This window comes from Tachyglossus aculeatus, chromosome 1 (assembly GCF_015852505.1).
Source record: "Tachyglossus aculeatus isolate mTacAcu1 chromosome 1, mTacAcu1.pri, whole genome shotgun sequence".
Lineage (NCBI taxonomy): Eukaryota > Metazoa > Chordata > Mammalia > Monotremata > Tachyglossidae > Tachyglossus > Tachyglossus aculeatus.
In genome coordinates, this window is record NC_052066.1 from 74,055,679 (window position 1) to 74,073,555 (window position 17,877).

The window sequence follows — 17,877 nt, forward strand, 5'->3', positions numbered from 1 at the left end:
AGAGCAGGGGCAGAGATGTAGATCTGGGTGTCATCAGCGTAGAGATGATAGTTGAAGCCGTGGGAGTGAATGAAGCCACCAAGGGAGTGAGTGTAGATCGAGAACAGAAGGGGACCAAGCACTGAACCTTGGGGAACCCCCACAGTAAGGGGATGGGAGGGGGAGGAGGAGCCTGCAAGAAGAGACTGAGAATGAACAACCGGAGAGATAAGAGGAGAACCAGGAGAGGACGGAGTCTGTGAAGCCAAGGTTGGATAGCGTGTTGAGGAGAAGGGGGTGGTCCACAGTATCGAAGGCAGCTGAGAGGTCGAGGAGGATTAGGATAGAGTATGAGCCATTGGATTTGGCAAGCGGGAGGTCATTGGTGACCTTTGAGAGGGCAGTTTCCGTGGAATGTAGGGGACGGAAGCCAGACTGGAGGGGGTCGAGGAGAGGGTTGGTGTTGAGGAATTCGAGGCAGCGTGTGTAGACAACTCGTTCAAGGAGTTTGGGAAGGAATGGTAGGAGGGATATGGGGCGATAACTAGAAGGTGAGGTGGGATCAAGAGAGGGTTTTTTTAGGATGGGAGAGACATGGGCATGTTTGAAGGCAGAGGGGAAGGAGCCAGTGGAGAGTGAGTGGTTGAAGATGGAAGTTAAGGAGGGGAGAAGGGACAGAGCGGGAGATTTCATGAGATGAGAGGGAATGGGGTCAGAAGCACAGGTGGCCGGAGTAGCACTTGAGAGGAGGGAGGAGAGCTCCTCTGAGGATACTGCTGGGAAGGGTGGGAGAGTAGCAGAGAGTGTTGGGAGCCGGGGGGTTGGAGAAAGTGGGGGAGTGACTTTGGGGAGGTCGGACCTGATGGATTTAATTTTGTTAATGAAGTAGGAGGCCAGATCGTTGGGGGTGAGGGAAGGAGGAGGGGGAGGAACCGGGGGCCTGAGAAGGGAGTTGAATGTACGAAAGAGCTGGCGGGGATGATGGGCATGGGTGTCAATAAGGGAGGAGAAATAGTTTTGTCTGGCAGAGGAACAGGCTCACAGTCTAGAAGGGGGCGACAGACAACAAAACGAAATATATTAACAAAATAAAATAAATAGAATAGTAAATATGTACAAGTAAAATAAATAGAGTAATAAATCTGTAGAAACATACGTACAGGTGCTGTGGGGAGGGGAAGGAGATATGGCAGGGGAGAGGAAGGAGGGGGCACAGTGCAAGTGCAAGGGTGGCACAAGATCCAAGTGCAAGGGTGGCACAGAATGGGGAATAGGGGGAAAGAGGGCTTAGACCTCTTGGAGGAGGTGTGGTTTTTAAGGCTTTGAAGGTGAGAAGAGTGGTGGTCTATAGTATATGAAATGGGAGGGAGTTCTAAGTAAAAGGGAGACCACGGACAAGGGGTCGACAGTGATGTAGACAAGATCAAAGTACAGTGAGCAAGCTAGCGTTAGAGGAGCAAAGTATTCAGGTTAGGCTATAGTAGAAAATCCGTGACATAAGGTAGAAGGGGGCGAGCTGCTTGAGTGCTTTATCAGCTTAATTGGTCTTTTTTCAGGCTTTAAGAATACTCATATAGGCACGAAAGAAAGTATTACAGTTCAGTCACACACTAATCTTTCTTTTTGGTATCCGCAAAATGGGATGTTTATCCTTGAGTAATTTTAAGACCTAGTACTCTTCAAAAGTTCTCATTTCAGCCTTTAGAAAATAGGAAGGGTTTGTTTAGTAAAGTCAATTCAATCAGTATTCTGGTGTGAAACTTCCAAGACTAGATTAAATTACTGAACCACTTTCGAGGGTGGATTTTCATAGGTAAGCGTCCCCATGAAATCCTTTGCCTTGAATTTGTTGTTCAGGATTGTGATTGAAACTTTGCAGTTCCCTCTGCAATGGCTCTGCTTTTGCAAATACACTTATAGGCTTTTTCTGAAACATTTTTCTTTAGTTAGCTTCGGGCACTCTGCTGTTTTTCTTTTCATTGCGGTTACTGATAGTCATCGGAACTATTTTCTTAATGGTATTTTTCCCCAGAAGTCTGGATTATTAAAAATTGACAAATTATGTAAAATTTTTCAGCAGCATTGATGAATATAGAAGTAATAATCTTTGTCAAATACTCGAAAGTCTTTTCTCCCAACTGTGAGAAGCAGTGTGGCCTAATGGAAAGAGCACAGGCCTGCCAAGCGCTTAGTACAGTGCAAGCGCTTAGTACAGTGCGCTGCACACAGTAAGCGCTCAATAAATATGATTGATTGATTGGGAGTCAAAGGACCAGGGTTGTAATCCATCATCACCACTTGTCTTCTGTGTGACCTTGGGCATATCACTTAAGTTCTTTGTGCCTCAGTTAACTTATCTGTAAAATGGGGAGTAAGACAGTAGGCAGCCTGATTAGCTTGTATCTACCCTAATGCTTAAGGCAGTGTTTGGCCTAATAAGCGCTTAACAAATACCGTCATTATTATTATTATAATAATGGTTCTAGTCCTGGCTCCACCACTTGTCTGCTGTGTGACTTTGGGCAAGTCACTTAACTTCTCTATGCCTCAGTTACCTCATCTGTAAAATGGGGATTAAGACTGTGAGCCCCACGTGGGACAACCTGATTACCTTGTACCTACTCCAGTGCTTAGAACAGTGTTTGGCACATAGTAAGCGCTTAACAAATACCATTATTATTATTATTATTATAAATGGTCTTTGCACTGCAGCATCCTGATTTCTAAAATCCAGTTTTTATAACTAGGTCCCATTCTATTACCACTATTTTTTTTTTTTGATCCTCTAATGGTTGAGAGCACTCTGTTCCCTAGAGGCTTTTATCCTGCCACATATACTTTCTTCAGTAGTGGTTAGCTTTAAAATATAAGTTAAAATAGAGCTTTCCCATTAATCACTCCGTAGTTGTCATTGAGCCACCTACGTGTGCACAATATTGTATTAAATCCTTGGGGGAGTACAATACAATAGAATTAGCACTCAAGGATCGTACAATTTAGTGGGAGAGACAGATGCTAAATTATAGAGAGGAGGAAGTGATAGAGTACATAAGATATGAGAAGCAGCGTGGCTCAGTGGAAAGAGCATGGGCTTTGGAGTCGGAGGTCATGGGTTCAAATCCTGGCTCCTCCAATTGTCAGCTGTGTGACTTCGGGCAAGTCACTTAACTTCTCTGGGCCTCAGTTACCTCATCTGTAAAATGGGGATTAAGACTGTGAGCCCCGTGTGGGACAACCTGATCACCTTGTCACCTCCCCAGCGCTTAGAACAGTGCTTTGCACATAGTAAGCGCTTAATAAATGCCGTTATTATTATTATTATTATATGTGCTTTGGGGGATGTGAGCACTCAATAATAATAATAATAATGATAATAATAATTGTGGTAATTGTTAAGCACTTACTATGCATCAAGCACTGGGGTGGATACAGGCAAATCAGGTTAGACACAGACCCTGTCCCACATGGAAGTCTCTGTCTCATCTTACAGATGAGGGAACAGATGCCCAGAGAAGTGAAGTGACTTGCTCAAGATCACACAGTAGACAAGTGGCAGAGCCCTGGGATTAGAACCCATAACCTTCTGATTTCCGGGCCCATGCTCTATCCACTACACCCTGCTCCTTCTCCTAGGTGATATGAAAATGCTGTCTGATTTGGGGGAGCTTCTTGAGGTTGTTTCTAACCATGTCCGAAGCCCAAACAGAGTCAAATTGCATTGGGCATCCAGAGCAGGACCACCCTTTGACTTATTAGGAAAGGTGCTAATTTAAACCACTTGAAAGTGTCCTGTGAATCTGAAGAGAAGTTCTCTATAATGTCCTTTAATTTTACACATGCTTCCAGTTGCTACAATCACTCCACAAAATACGGACCGTATTTTCCCTTCTTCCCCTGCTGATTCCATTTTGTTTTTATCGTGACTTCCAACCTTGGGGGGCGGTTTGTTTTGTTTTTATGTTGTTAAGCACTTAATGTGTACCAGGCACTGTACTAGATAAGCGCTGGGGTAGAGACAAGCTAAGCAGGTTGTCCGATATGGGGCTCGCAGTCTTAATCCCCATTTTACAGATGAGATAACAGAAGTTAAGCGACTCGCTCAAATTAGGTGACAGCAGACAAGTGGCAGAGGTGGGATTGGAACGGTTCTGAGTTCTAGGCCCATGCTCTACTGACTAGACTGCACCTTTCTTATGTACCCATGATTCTGGAAGAAAATTTAAAATAAGCCAAAAAATCATTTAGGTTCAGCCAGCTTCCGGCATGGTTTTCAACCTTATAAGTACCTTTTTGTGGCATTGTGAGTTATGTTTCTGCAATAGCTTTGACTGTGCTAGAAGAGAAAATATCAAAGCTTTTAGGCACTGAACAACCCTTAGCCCTATAAAACTAGTTGTTGAAAATGTAGAACAGGGACTGTGTCCGACCTGATTTTCTGGTATCTGCTCCGGTGCTTAGAACAGTGCTTGGCACATAGCAAGTGCTAAACTAGTACCACTGTTGTTATAATTCTTAAATAAATCAATGGTTGTGGACATTTTGATTTTAATGACCATAGTCTTATAAATAATAATTTATAAATAATAATAATAATGGCATTTATTATGCACTTACTATGTGCACAGCACTATTCTAAGCGCTGGGGAGGTTACAGGGTGATCAGGTTGTCCCACCGGGGGCTCACAGTCTTAACCCCCATTTTACAGATGAGGGAACTGAGGCACAGAGAAGTTAAGTAATAATAATAATAATGGCATTTATTAAGCACTTACTATATGCAAAGCACTGGGGAAGTGACAAGGTGATCAGGTTGTCCCACCGGGGGCTCACAGTCTTAACCCCCGTTTTACAGATGAGGGAACTGAGGCACAGAGAAGTTAAGTAATAATAATAATAATAATGGCATTTATTAAGCACTTACTATATGCAAAGCACTGTTCTAAGCACTGGGGAAGTGACAAGGTGATCAGGTTGTCCCACCGGGGGCTCACAGTCTTAACCCCCATTTTGCAGAGGAGGGAACTGAGGCACAGAGAAGTTAAGTGACTTACCCAAAGCCACACAGCTGACAATTGGCGGAGCCAGGATTTGAATCTGTGACCTCTGACTCCAAAGCCCGGGCTCTTTCCACTGGGCCACACTGCTTCTTGTTGCACCAACTATCAAACTTTGTTGACGCTTGAATTCTTGGTGTTACGTCTAGGTAATTAGTTATTCCACCATATGTACACCTGTAGACTGCTAAGCACGAATGATCTGGCAAAGTACAGGTTGGGGCCAAGAGAATGAGAGTTGATTAATTAATTACTAATTCAATCATATTTATTGAGCGCTTACTGTGTGCAGAGCACTGTACTAAGCGTTTGAGGGAAGAGAATGTCTTTAGTTCAGTTTTCCTCTCAGTGAATGTTTTTCTCTTTGTATCTGATTTTTCTTCTAGTGCAATTAAGCTGCATCCCAAGGAAGGAGACACCTATTTTGATGTAGTAGCCATTGTTGACCCTGTTACTCGAGAAGCCCAAAGACTTGCTCCATTACTTACGGTATGTCATACTAGATTTTAGTAGTATTAAAATGACGTTCAGTTAAGAGAAATTTAGTAGTTAAATGCGCTAATCAATAATTTATTGTGAAATTCTTCCGATTTGTTATGGTAGGAAGTTGAAAACTTTCAAATGCAAGCTGTGGTCTGGTAGAAGAATATTAGAGGTGGGCATGAGAACAGCATTAGTGAAATTAGTACTTGTGCACTGCATGTATTTCAAATGAGTGAGTTAAAAGAATGGAAAACTTTGGGTAGTAGAGCCACTGGGGAGACCTTTTTTGATTTGAGTTGAATTGAGTTGACTCTTGGCATATTTTTATTCATAATGTAAATCAAATCTGTAAGAAGGTAAAGAAGAATTTGCCTTTCCATTTTTATCCTTTCTTTTTAACAATAATTCTTAGTTCTGTTGAATTAAGTTTACATGAAATCAAACCTTAAATTCAGTGCTCTAAAAACAGACAAATTCTGCCTGTGACATGATCACTTCAATAATTTAGGATTTTAATGCATTGAATATGTTTCCAGCTATTTATAATCCTGTACATGCATTGCAAGTCCCTAAGAAGTTATTGCCATTTGTATTCAGTCACTGAATATTTCATTTGCTGATAATGCCTTTAAAGTTTTTGTAATGGCAACTTCCTGAACCCTAACAATGATAGTATACTCCCATTTTTCTGTCCTCTTGGGGTCTTCTGTGAAAAAAGGCAGGGAGCAGAGATCAGGTCATGCAAATAGTTCTCAGTATTTCTCTTAGCACATTCTGCCGCAGTTGGTAGCTTAGTTTGAAGAAAGCTGAAGTATGAACCAGCTAGGATTCCCATTCATTCATTCAGTCATATTTATTGAGCGCTTACTGTGTGCAGAGCCCGGTACTAAGCGCTTGGAAAGTACAATTCAGCAGTCTGATAAGTTATCAAAGATAGTCATTGGCCCCTCACATCTAATGCTTCAATCACATTTTGCTTCCTGGGCACTGTTCATTGATTCACAGATAGATAAGGAAATAAAGCAAATCAATAAGGGCAGTATTTATTTTGGAAAATGGACGGTCAGTGATGACGTTCATTCAGTTGTATTTATTGAGCGCTTACTATGTGCAGAGCCCGGTACAAAGCGCTTGGAAAGTACAATTCAGCAGTCTGATAAGTTATCAAAGATAGTCATTGGCCCCTCTTGTCTAATGCTTCAATCACATTTTGCTTCCTGGGCACTGTTCATTGATTCACAGATAGATAAGGAAATAAAACAAATCAATAAGGGCAGTATTTATTTTGGAAAATGGACGGTCAGTGATGACGTTCGTTCATTCAGTCGTATTTATTGAGCGCTTACTGTGTGCAGAGCCTGGTACTAAGCGCTTGGAAAGTACAATTCAGCAGTCTGATAGGTTATCAAAGATAGTCATTGGCCCCTCGCGTCTAATGCTTCAGTCACATTTTGCCTCCTGGGCACTGTTCATTGATTCACAAGTAGATAAGGAAATAAAACAAATCAATAAGGGCGGTATTTATTTTGGAAAATGGACGGTCAGTGATGACGTTCATTCAATCGTATTTATTGAGCGCTTACTGTGTGCAGAGCCCGGTACGAAGCGCTTGGAAAGTACAATTCAGCAGTCTGATAAGTTATCAAAGATAGTCATTGGCCCTTCGCGTCTAATGTTTCAATCACATTTTGCTTCCTGGGCATTGTTCATTGATTCACAGATAGATAAGGGAATAAAACAAATCAATTAGGGCAGTATTTATTTTGGAAAATGGACGGTCAGTGATGACGTTCATTCATTCAGTCATATTTATTGAGCGCTTACTGTGTGCAGAGCCTGGTACTAAGCACTTGGAAAGTACAATTCAGCAGTCTGATAGGTTATCAAAGATAGTCATTGGCCCCTCGCGTCTAATGTTTCAATCACATTTTGCTTCCTGGGCATTGTTCATTGATTCACAGATAGATAAGGGAATGAAACAAATCAATTAGGGCAGTATTTATTTTGGAAAATGGACGGTCAGTGATGACGTTCATTCATTCAGTCGTATTTATTGAGCGCTTACTGTGTGCAGAGCCCGGTACTAAGCGCTTGGAAAGTACAATTCAGCAGTCTGGTAAGTTATCAAAGATAGTCATTGGCCCCTCGTGTCTAATGCTTCAATCACATTTTGCCTCCTGGGCACTGTTCATTGATTCATAGATAGATAAGGAAATAAAACAAATCAATAAGGGCGGTATTTATTTTGGAAAATGGACGGTCAGTGATGACGTTCATTCATTGTCGTATTTACTGAGCGCATACTGTGTGCAGAGCACTGTACTAAGCACTTGAGCACTGTACTAAGCGCTTGATCAAGCTTCATCCCAAACTCAAAGACTACAGAACTATAATAGTGTTCTACTAAGCATGTAACACAGTGCTCTGCACGAGTAAGCACTCAAATACCGTTGACTGTGTGATATAATCACGTATTTAACAAATAAAATATATATCAATAGTGTAATATACCACTGCACTTATGTACATATGCATTTATTTATATTAATGTCTGTCTCCCACTCTACACTGTTAGCTCATCATGGGCAGGGAATATGTCTGCTCTCCCAAGTGCTTAGTTCAGTGCTCTCTCTGGCCGCAGTAAGCGCTCAATAAGTACGATTGATCGAGTGTACATTCTATCATGTACATTTTCTTAGAACAGTGCTTTGCACATAGTAAGCGCTTAATAAATGCTGTCATTATTATTTTTATTATTATTATTCTGTAATGTAGAAGATATGTGTAAAATACATTATGTACAAAAATATGTATGTGTAATAAATGATCGCTAGACCTGAATTTTTCACAGAAAACATAACTTCGGCAGTGTCATACTCGGTTATCAAAAGATTGTACAGGATCTTAGGTGTCCTTAAAGAACAGTCAGTTCACAACTGCTCAGACATTGCTTATTAACACACAGCTTTACTGAGTGGGACATGTCAGAATATATGATAGAAGGCTGTCCAAGCAGCTGCTCTCTCATGAACTGAAATTTTATCAACAGGAGGCTAAAGGAAATGTTTCTCGCAATAAGGAAAGGGATTCCTTTCCTTGAGCAGAGACCTCTGGAAGCTCAGGCAGGTTGCAAATAGTCATTGAATCCATGTGGCAAAGGGGGCAATCTTTTGGGCACAAATAATGGTGGACAGATAATTAGTTGCCCAGTAGCCCAGAAGTCTTGTCAGTCACCCCTGCTCACATTAATATTTTGTTAGTATGTTTGGTTTTGTATTTTGTTAGTATGTTTGGTTTTGTTCTCTGTCTCCTCCTTTTATACTGTGAGCCCACTGTTGGGTAGGGACTGTCTCTATATGTTGCCAACTTGTACTTCCCAAGTGCTTAGTACAGTGCTCTGCACACAGTAAGCGCTCAATAAATACGATTGATGATGATGATGATGATAATAGGCCTGTACCATCAGGAGCATTGTCTTTGAATTTGAAGGACAGGAGAATGTACATGTCCGTATGTCAGCGTATATCTTCTCCTGAGCTCGTAATGGGAAATGAACTGAAGCACAGATGTTTGGTCTTAAAGTTAGTTTAAATGGCTTGTAATTTTTTGTTGAAGCCCGCTTTCTCTTTTACATTAGAAGTTTCCATTTTCGGGATTTTTTGCCTAGGTATTAACCCAGCTGATAAATATGAACCTGCGAGTGTTTATGAACTGTCAATCAAAACTTTCCGACATGCCTTTGAAAAGGTAAGGTGAAACATTCAAGAAAGCCTAAAATTGTGGCCACATCCAGGTTATGCTTAGGGCAATTAAAATGGTATTAAAGTGATCACGTACAGGATTTCTCTGATAATTGGAAAATGTCAGGATCCAAGATGGCAAAAGAAGTTTTATAAGGGACTTAAGCCAGGTTTTGTCCTGTGGGGTAGTTTCTTTTAAATGTGGGCTTTAGATTTTGTTCAAGTTTCATCAGTGATTATCCCATTAAAATGCTTATTGAGTTGCTGAGTTATGACTTTAGTTTGTATACAAAAAAAAATCCTTCAACATTGATCAGTGCACACTGCTACCTTTGAGATTTTGATAGACTCTAGGTCTTCAGGGGATAAATTATAATTTCAGTTTGGGAATTTATGAATTTTAAAAACAGCTCTGTTCCATGGCTTGTTGACCTATATCCCTAAATAAAATAAAAATCAATTTGTTCCTGTACTCATAATAAAAGACTGAAAATACCCTTAGTTCTTTAAAGAGGCTGGAATGAAGTAATGTTTAAAATAACCACAGATTCTAATTCTCTTTTCCTTTGGGATTTCAGCTTCTACCGTTATGTTTTGGAGCCGGAGATTACCTTCATGGCAGACAATAGCTTTGCGCCTGGTCCGATAGCAAAATTCTTGGATATGCCCCAGTCTCCCCTGTTCACTCTTAACTTAAATACTCCTGAGAGCTGGATGGTAGAATCTGTGAGAACACCATATGATCTTGACAACATTTATTTAGAGGAGGTAAGAATTCTTGTGTTTCCTAATATCTAGTGTTTGTAAAGGATTGTTTGACCACTAAAGCCAAATGGTATCTTCGTGAAGAAAGTTAATTGTTTTGTTGTCTGTCTCCCCCTTCTAGACTGTGAGCCCGTTGTTGGGTAGGGACTGTCTCTATATATTGCAAACTTGTACTTAGTACAGTGCTCTGCACACAGTAAACGCTCAATAAATATGATTGAATGAATGAATAGGGTAGTAACAATGTACTATCTTAGCTCTGAAACAGGCTGCTCCCTGCAAACACAGCATTTTGGATTTTATATAGAATTTTATCTCAGGAACTCAGTATTTTCCAAACACCCAAGAAAATCATAGCAGTAACTCAAGCATTTCATAAATTATCCGTGATCCTTTTGAAATCATTTAGAAAGTTTCTCTTCAGTGTCTGCAGTTTAACTCACTGATTTGAAGGACTTCATTCTTTGCCCATCCTTTATTAAATCCCCAGGGGGTTTTTTTTCAGGTAGGGTGAAATCACCCATTTTGTTAATCCTAACTGCTTCTCACCAAGTTCAGTAGAAAGCAGGGATTAGTTGGTACAGGGCTGTGCACCCGGTAAGCTCTCAGTAAATACAATTGAACGAATGAATGAATCCCAATTTGTAGATAAGGAAACTGAGGCCCTGATTAATAACTGCTGTGTTTCATTTTGCAGGTGGATAACGTAGTAGCTGCAGAGTATGAGCTTGAATACCTATTATTGGAAGGCCATTGCTATGATATCACGACAGGACAGCCTCCTCGAGGGCTCCAGTTTACATTGGGAACTTCAGCAAATCCAGTCACCGTGGATACCATTGTCATGGCCAACCTAGTAAGGAATCTCTAATTTATTTTAATTCCCACCTCCTCCTCTACACCGTAAACTTCTTTGGCCGGGGATTATGTCCACCGACTCTTGTACTCTCCCAAATGCTCAGTTGAGAGCTCTGCACACCGACAGCGCTCAGTAAATACCGCTGATTGAGTGAATAAGTACCTCAGATGATAACAGGTACCGTTATTATTGTTATGATTTAGCTAAAATAGCCCACTTTTCTCATTTCCGTCTCTTCTGCAGACAGAAAATTCCGGAACAGTATACACAGGGAATTCCAGATGGTGAAGTGGTGATAAAATTATAGTTCGTTGTGAGAGAACACATTTATCCTGAGCTCATACTCTAAAATTTGCAGATGCTGGGGAAAAAATTACTTTATTGGCTAAAATTCCTTGTAATCACTGCTAATCCAGAAATACTATTTTTAGGAAAAATATACGCCCTCAAAACTCAAAAGAGTTAAGACGGTGTATATTGATTTATATTTGATCCTTACACAAATTTGCCAGGGGAATGTTTTGGAACAAGGATGAAATTGCCTGATTGCAAAAATATCAGTTTGCTTCTATAAAAATTTAAATATTCTAGTGTGATTTGTTTCCGCCTCTATATGTTGCCAACTTGTACTTCCCAAGCGCTTAGTACAGTGCTCTGCACACAGTAAGCGCTCAATAAATACGACTGAATGAATGAATAAAGAGCAGTTGATCTGACATCACTGAAAAGGAAATCTTTCAGCAAAGATTAAATTCATAGTGGATAGAATCCTTTAGATTGTGAGCTCGTTGTGGGCAGGGAATGAGGCTCACGCTATAGTGTACAGTGCTTTGCAAACAGTAAATTCATTCATTCAATCAATCGTATTTATTGAGCGCTTACTGTGTGCAGAGCACTGCACTAAAGCGCTTCTGAAGTACAAATCGGCAACATATAGAGACAGTCCCTGCCCAACAACGGGCTCACAGTCTAAAAGGGGGAGACAGACAGCAAAATAAAACAAGTAGACAGGTGTCAATACCATCAGAATAAATAGAATTGTAGCTATCTACAGCCTCCCCCACTGAGCCCCCTTTTTCCTCTCCTCCTCCCCTGTTCATAGCCCCTCCCGCCCTACAGCTCTTGTGTATATTTGTACATATTTATTACCCTATTTATTTTACTTGTATATATTTACTACTCTATTTTATTAATGATGTGCATATAGCTATAATTCTATTTATTCTGATGGCTTTGACACTTGTCTCCTTGTTTTGTTTTGTTGTCTGTCTCCCCCTTCTAGACTGGGAGCCCTTTGTTGGGTAGGGACCGTCTCTATATGTTGCCGACTTGTCCTTCCCAATCGCGTAGTACAGTGCTCTGCACACAGTAAGCGCTCAATAAATACGATTGAAAGAATGAATGAACAGTGCTCGGCACATAGTAAGCGCTTAACAAATACTAACATTATTCTTATTATTATTATTCAAAGCTAAAATCCACTTCCTTATCTTTTCCCAGGGTTACTTTCAGTTAAAAGCCAACCCTGGAGCGTGGGTTCTCAGACTCAGGAAGGGCCGATCAGAGGACATTTACAGAATATACAGGTGAGCCGGATCTGGTTGTGTTTTGTACATTTCCGTAAAGCTTCCTGGGACATTGGACTTTGAACTAGAAGAAACACGCTTTTGCCGACAACATCATTGACAAAAAGAAAAAAAGATTTTTTTTAGTACAGCGTTGAGGCAGAATGTTTCATCAGAAAATTAAATATGAAGAAATGTGTTGTTTCTGGTTTTATTCGGTGTTTAGTCCTTTGAAATGAGGATTTCCCTGCTTTCCTGATTTCCCTGACAGATAACTCCTCTGCTGAAACAAAATATTTACCCTGATAGGAGAGCAAATTTTAGAACAGTTGGTTTCTGTGAAATATTTATTCCTTGACTAGCCATTGAGTAGCTGGTAAAGAATCCCAAAATATCTTCCAATTTTACCCCAGTGATCATTGTGCATGTTCATATTTACATTAATAAGATAAAATAACTACTTTAAAGTAAATAGTTTACGTGCCAACAATAAAGCACGTGCCTGGGAATCAGAAGACCCGGGGTTCTAGTCCCGGCTCCGCCTCATGTCTGCTCTGTGGTCTTAGGCAAGTCACTTCACTTCTCTGGGCCTCAGTTACCTCATCTGTAAAATGGGGATTAAGAGTGTGAGCCCATGTGGGACATGGATTGGGTCCAACCCAATATTAGCTTGTATCCGCTCCTCCTCAGAACAGTGTGAGCCCACGTGGGACAGGGACTGTGTCCAACCCGATTTGCTTGTATCCTCCCCAGCTGTTAATGCAGTGCCTGCACATAGTAAGCGCTTAACAAATGCCATAATTTATTATAGTAAGCAGCATAGTAATTATTATTATTGCTTCTTTAAACTACTTTCTCGTTGTTCTCAAGAACTGTACTTATGCCTTACCAGGAGAAGATTGTTTCACAGTTCTGCCGAAATCTCTTAGATTTAGATGTCCTACATAACTAATCATTCCTATCGTTTTTCCTTGTATCGAGTGGCACTAGAATTGGTCAAGCAACACTAGGTTTTGGTGGCTAGATGCGTTAAACCGAGCCTTCACAGTTTTTCAACGAGGCTAGGGGTGGATATGCCAAGGACAGAGGCAATTTTTAGCAGTTATCTCACAGGACGGATTTTGCCTTCATCCCAGTTGAAGGAGGGCACCCACACCAGGTGAATTCCCCCTCTGGCTCTCCTACATTTTAAGCTCCTTGAGGGCAGGGATTCGTGTCTACAAATTCTCTTGCACTGTCCCCAGCACTAATTACAGAGCTCTACATTTAGTAGGCAATTGATGAGTACTATGGTTGAGGCGATTTTAATGCCATTCACACTTAGAAACCTTCGAGTGTTAGGCTAGAGTAGTTCAGTTTGCTGCTGTGAGGCAAAAAGTGATTTCTTTGAGCGTTCTTCCGAAGAAAAAAGCTGTTTGCTGATGTAGATGGGGAAAATGGATCAAGAGAGCCCGTATTTATTGAAAACGCTTTCCATCTCTTGTTTTGTTCTTAAAGCCACGATGGCACGGATTCTCCACCTGACGCCGATGAAGTTGTCGTCATTCTCAACAACTTCAAGAGCAAAATTATTAAAGTGAAGGTGAGTTTGGGGCGGACGTTCTCAGTGCTCTGCAAGGTTTCAGAAGCGGTGGGTTTTAGGGAGTTCAGTGAGAACCGTGAACAGAAGGTAAAGGGAAGATAACCTAGAATTAAACATTTTTCTGTGGCATTTTATTTTTTGGAATATTTTTGGATGCATCTCTGGACTGTAAGCTCGTTGTAGGTAGGGAATATTGTACTCTTTCAAACGCATAGTACAGTGCTTTGCACACAGGAAGTGCTCAGTAAATATAATTGTATGAATGAATTCATTCATTCAATTGTATTTATTCATTCGGTTGTATTTATTGAGCACTTACTGTGTGCAGAGCAATCAATCAATCGTATTTATTGAGTGCTTACTGTGTGCAGAGCACTGTACTAAGCGCTTGGGAGGCACAAGCTGGCAACATATAGAGACAGTCCCTACCCAACAGTGGGCTCACAGTCTAGAAGGGGGAGACAGAGAACAAAACCAAATATACTAACAAAATAAAATAAATAGAATAGATAGGTACAAGTAAAATAAGTAAATGTACAGAGCACTGTACTAAGCGCTTGGAAAGTACAATTCTGCAACAGATAATAGTAATAATGATGATGGTATTAAGCGTTTACTATGTGTAAAGCACTGTTCTAAGTGCTGGGGCGGTTACAACACGATCAGATTGTCCCACGGGGGGCTCACAGTCTCAATCCCCATTTTACAGATGAGGTACAGAGGCACAGAGAAGTTAAATGACTTGCCCAAAGTCACACAGCTGACAATTGGCAGAGCTGGGATTTGAACCTCTGATTCCAAAGCCCGGGCTCTTACCACTGAGCCAAGACAATCCCTACACAGCGGCGGGCTCACAGTCTAGAAGGGAGAGACCGACAACAAAACAAAAGAAGTAGGCAACCATCCTAATGTAAATGTCTTGATTATTAGGAAAATACGTCGACTTCCCTTTAAGGCAAGCTTACTGCAGGAGTGAGCAAAGTACAGCCCCCAGGTTGCCCCTGACCTGGCTCCTGGAGAGCTGCGTCACCCACAGTGGTGCCATTCAGAGAGCTGCAGGTTCACTTGGGAAGCACATATCAGGCTGCAACTCCCACTAGACCTTAAAAGCTCCTAAGAGGGCAGTTCTATCGTACTCTCTCAAGGGCCAAGTATAGTGCCCAGTAAATACCACTGATTGAATCCGAGTAAACTGGGCTGATTGGGACTGAGGCCTTCCCAGACTGAGCCCCTTCCTTCCTCTCCCCCTCGTCCCCCTCTCCATCCCCCCATCTTACCTCCTTCTCTTCCCCACAGCACCTGTATATATGTATATATGTTTGTACATATTTATTACTCTATTTTACTTGTACATATCTATTATATTCATTTTATTTTGTTAGTATGTTTGGTTTTGTTCTCTGTCTCCCCCTTTTAGACTGTGAGCCCACTACTGAGTAGGGACTGTCTCTATATGTTGCCAACTTGTGCTTCCCAAGCGCTTAGTACAGTGCTCTGCACACAGTAAGTGCTCAATAAATACGATTGATGATGATAAAGTGCTGGCTGTGAGCCAGGTAGCAGCCTACCCCCATGGTGGCGGTGATGATGATGGTATTTGTTAGCACTTACTATGTGTCAAAAACACCGTTCTAAGTACTGGGGTAGATGCACGCTAATCAGGTTGGACACGCTCCCTATCCCAAATGAAGCTCATAGTCTTAATCCTCATTTTCCAGATGAGGGAACTGAGGCCCAGAGAAGTGAAGTGATTTGCCCAAGGTCACACAGCAGACGAATGGTGGAGCCGGGATTAGAACCCAGATCCTTTTGGGTTCCGTCCACTAAGCCATGTAGTTTCACTTTCCTTGTCTAGACTTCCCTCCTCCTTCCTAACCTCCCACCCCCAAGTTCATCACTGTTGTCAGGCTACAGGCAGGAGTTAAAAAAAAAAGGAGTAAGTGATTCATGGCCCAAAAAAATGCCCACCCAAGCTTATTGGAAAATATGTGCTTATCTGATGCCAGATGTTCACTTAGATCACAGCAGTTGAAGTAGAGGTGCTGATTTTGTTTCAAAATTGGCTGGGAAGTTAGCAAACTTCTTATTTAGTAAAAGAAGCAGAATTTTGGTAAAATTCCCAACAAAATTTGCCCTTGAAAAAACACCCCCTCCCCACTTCTGATGTTGTTCATTCAACCATTCATTCATATTTATTGAGCGCTTTCTGTGTGCAGAGCACTGTACAAGAGACAATCCCTGCCCAACAATGGGCTCACAGACTAGAAGGGGGGAGACAGACATCAAAACGAGTATACAGGTATCAATAGCATCAATATGAATGAATAAAATTAAATATATTTACACATCATTAATAAAATAAATAGAATAATAAATATGTACATATATACATAAGTGCTGTGGGGCGGGAAGGGGAGTAGAGCAGAGGGAGAGGGTCGGGAGGAGGAGGAGGAGCAGAGGTTAAAGGAGGGGCTTAGTCTTTTCGTGTCCTTGTTCACATTCTTTAGAAGGCTTGGTCTGAATGCATAGTTGGAGTTCATGCTACTAGAAATACAAAATGTTGCTTGTTCAAATACTGGGGTAATCACTCAGGAAATGCCCTAACATTATAGGTTCAAAAGAAAGCGGATATGATGAACGAAGATCTTCTAAGTGATGGAAACCCTGAAAATGAGTCTGGATTTTGGGAGTCTCTCAAATGGTAAGTTAGCATCACAGAAAGCAGTTTTTGCAAATTAAAGAACTCCTCAGTGGACAGTTTGAAGCCACCATGCGTGGTCTAGTAGGTTTTTTAGTTAAGTTCATTAAGCTGTTAGCTAGTGACTTGTGTTCAGTTTTGTTCAGTGATATAATCATTGCTGTGAATCAGTACTCTCTGCTAAAGGCCCATTACTCCTATAATTCAAGGATTGTATGATTGAAAAATCCCCAAAGACAGTTTGCAAACTGTAGGACTCGTTCCAATTCTGGATCCCTGTGCACAAACCAGGCTTGCACTGTCAAAGGAACCATCCCTAATTCCCTAACAGCATTATAGCCAAAACACAGTGAAAACATGTATTATGACCAAACTGATTTTATTGCCCCTTTAACGCAAAGAATTAATGGTTTTGTTTAGCTGTTATCTCTCACTGCCTGCAGAGCTCATTAATGACATTCATTTTACTCTCGGTAATAATTCCCTCCCAGAAGGATTGATTTTTAAATGTTTTCCTTGTTCTAAAGTTTTGGTCTAAAGTCAGGGAAGCAAAACTTACCAGAAAACACGATTCTTAATGCAACGGAAATTCCGTTTCTCTCTAGGATCTTGTGAATGGGCATCCACTGTGTGGTTAAGTTTTGTTTAATTTGTTATTTTAGGGGGTTTACGGGTGGGCAAAAGACGGAAGAAGTCAAACCGGACCGAGATGATGTGATTAATATCTTCTCTGTTGCATCGGGCCACCTGTATGAAAGATTTCTCCGGTGAGTTCAACTCTCCTACATAACTACCTTATTCCATTATGTTTAGAATGGGTCCTATTTCGAATCATATTTCATTTTCATTTCATTTATGTAAATAAATACATTGATAATAATAATCGTGGCATTTTTTAAGCGCTTACTACATGCCAGGCACTGTACAAAGCGCTGGGGTGGATACCGGCAAATTGAGTTGGACACAGTCCCTGTCCCACGTGGAGCTCACAATCTCAATCCACATTTTACAGATGAGGTCACTGATGCACAGAGAAGTGAAGTGACTTGCCCAAGGTCACGCAGCAGACAAGTGAAGCAGCGTGACTCAGTGGAAAGAGCCCGGGCTTTGGAGTCAGAGGTCATGGGTTCAAATCTCGGCTCCACCACTTAG

General features: G+C 41.2%; 1 protein-coding gene across 1 annotated transcript in view; it reads left to right on the forward strand.

Moving 5' to 3' along the window:
• UGGT1 (UDP-glucose glycoprotein glucosyltransferase 1) overlaps window positions 1-17,877 on the forward strand; it is a 171,703-nt gene that overhangs the window by 139,774 nt on the left and 14,052 nt on the right. Inside the window, exons 27-34 of the mRNA XM_038752651.1 lie at window positions 5,420-5,522; window positions 9,184-9,263; window positions 9,835-10,024; window positions 10,719-10,877; window positions 12,381-12,466; window positions 13,943-14,027; window positions 16,640-16,728; window positions 17,388-17,492. Of these exons, the coding sequence (XP_038608579.1) occupies window positions 5,420-5,522; window positions 9,184-9,263; window positions 9,835-10,024; window positions 10,719-10,877; window positions 12,381-12,466; window positions 13,943-14,027; window positions 16,640-16,728; window positions 17,388-17,492 (897 nt within the window). The remainder of the gene's footprint in view (window positions 1-5,419; window positions 5,523-9,183; window positions 9,264-9,834; window positions 10,025-10,718; window positions 10,878-12,380; window positions 12,467-13,942; window positions 14,028-16,639; window positions 16,729-17,387; window positions 17,493-17,877) is intronic.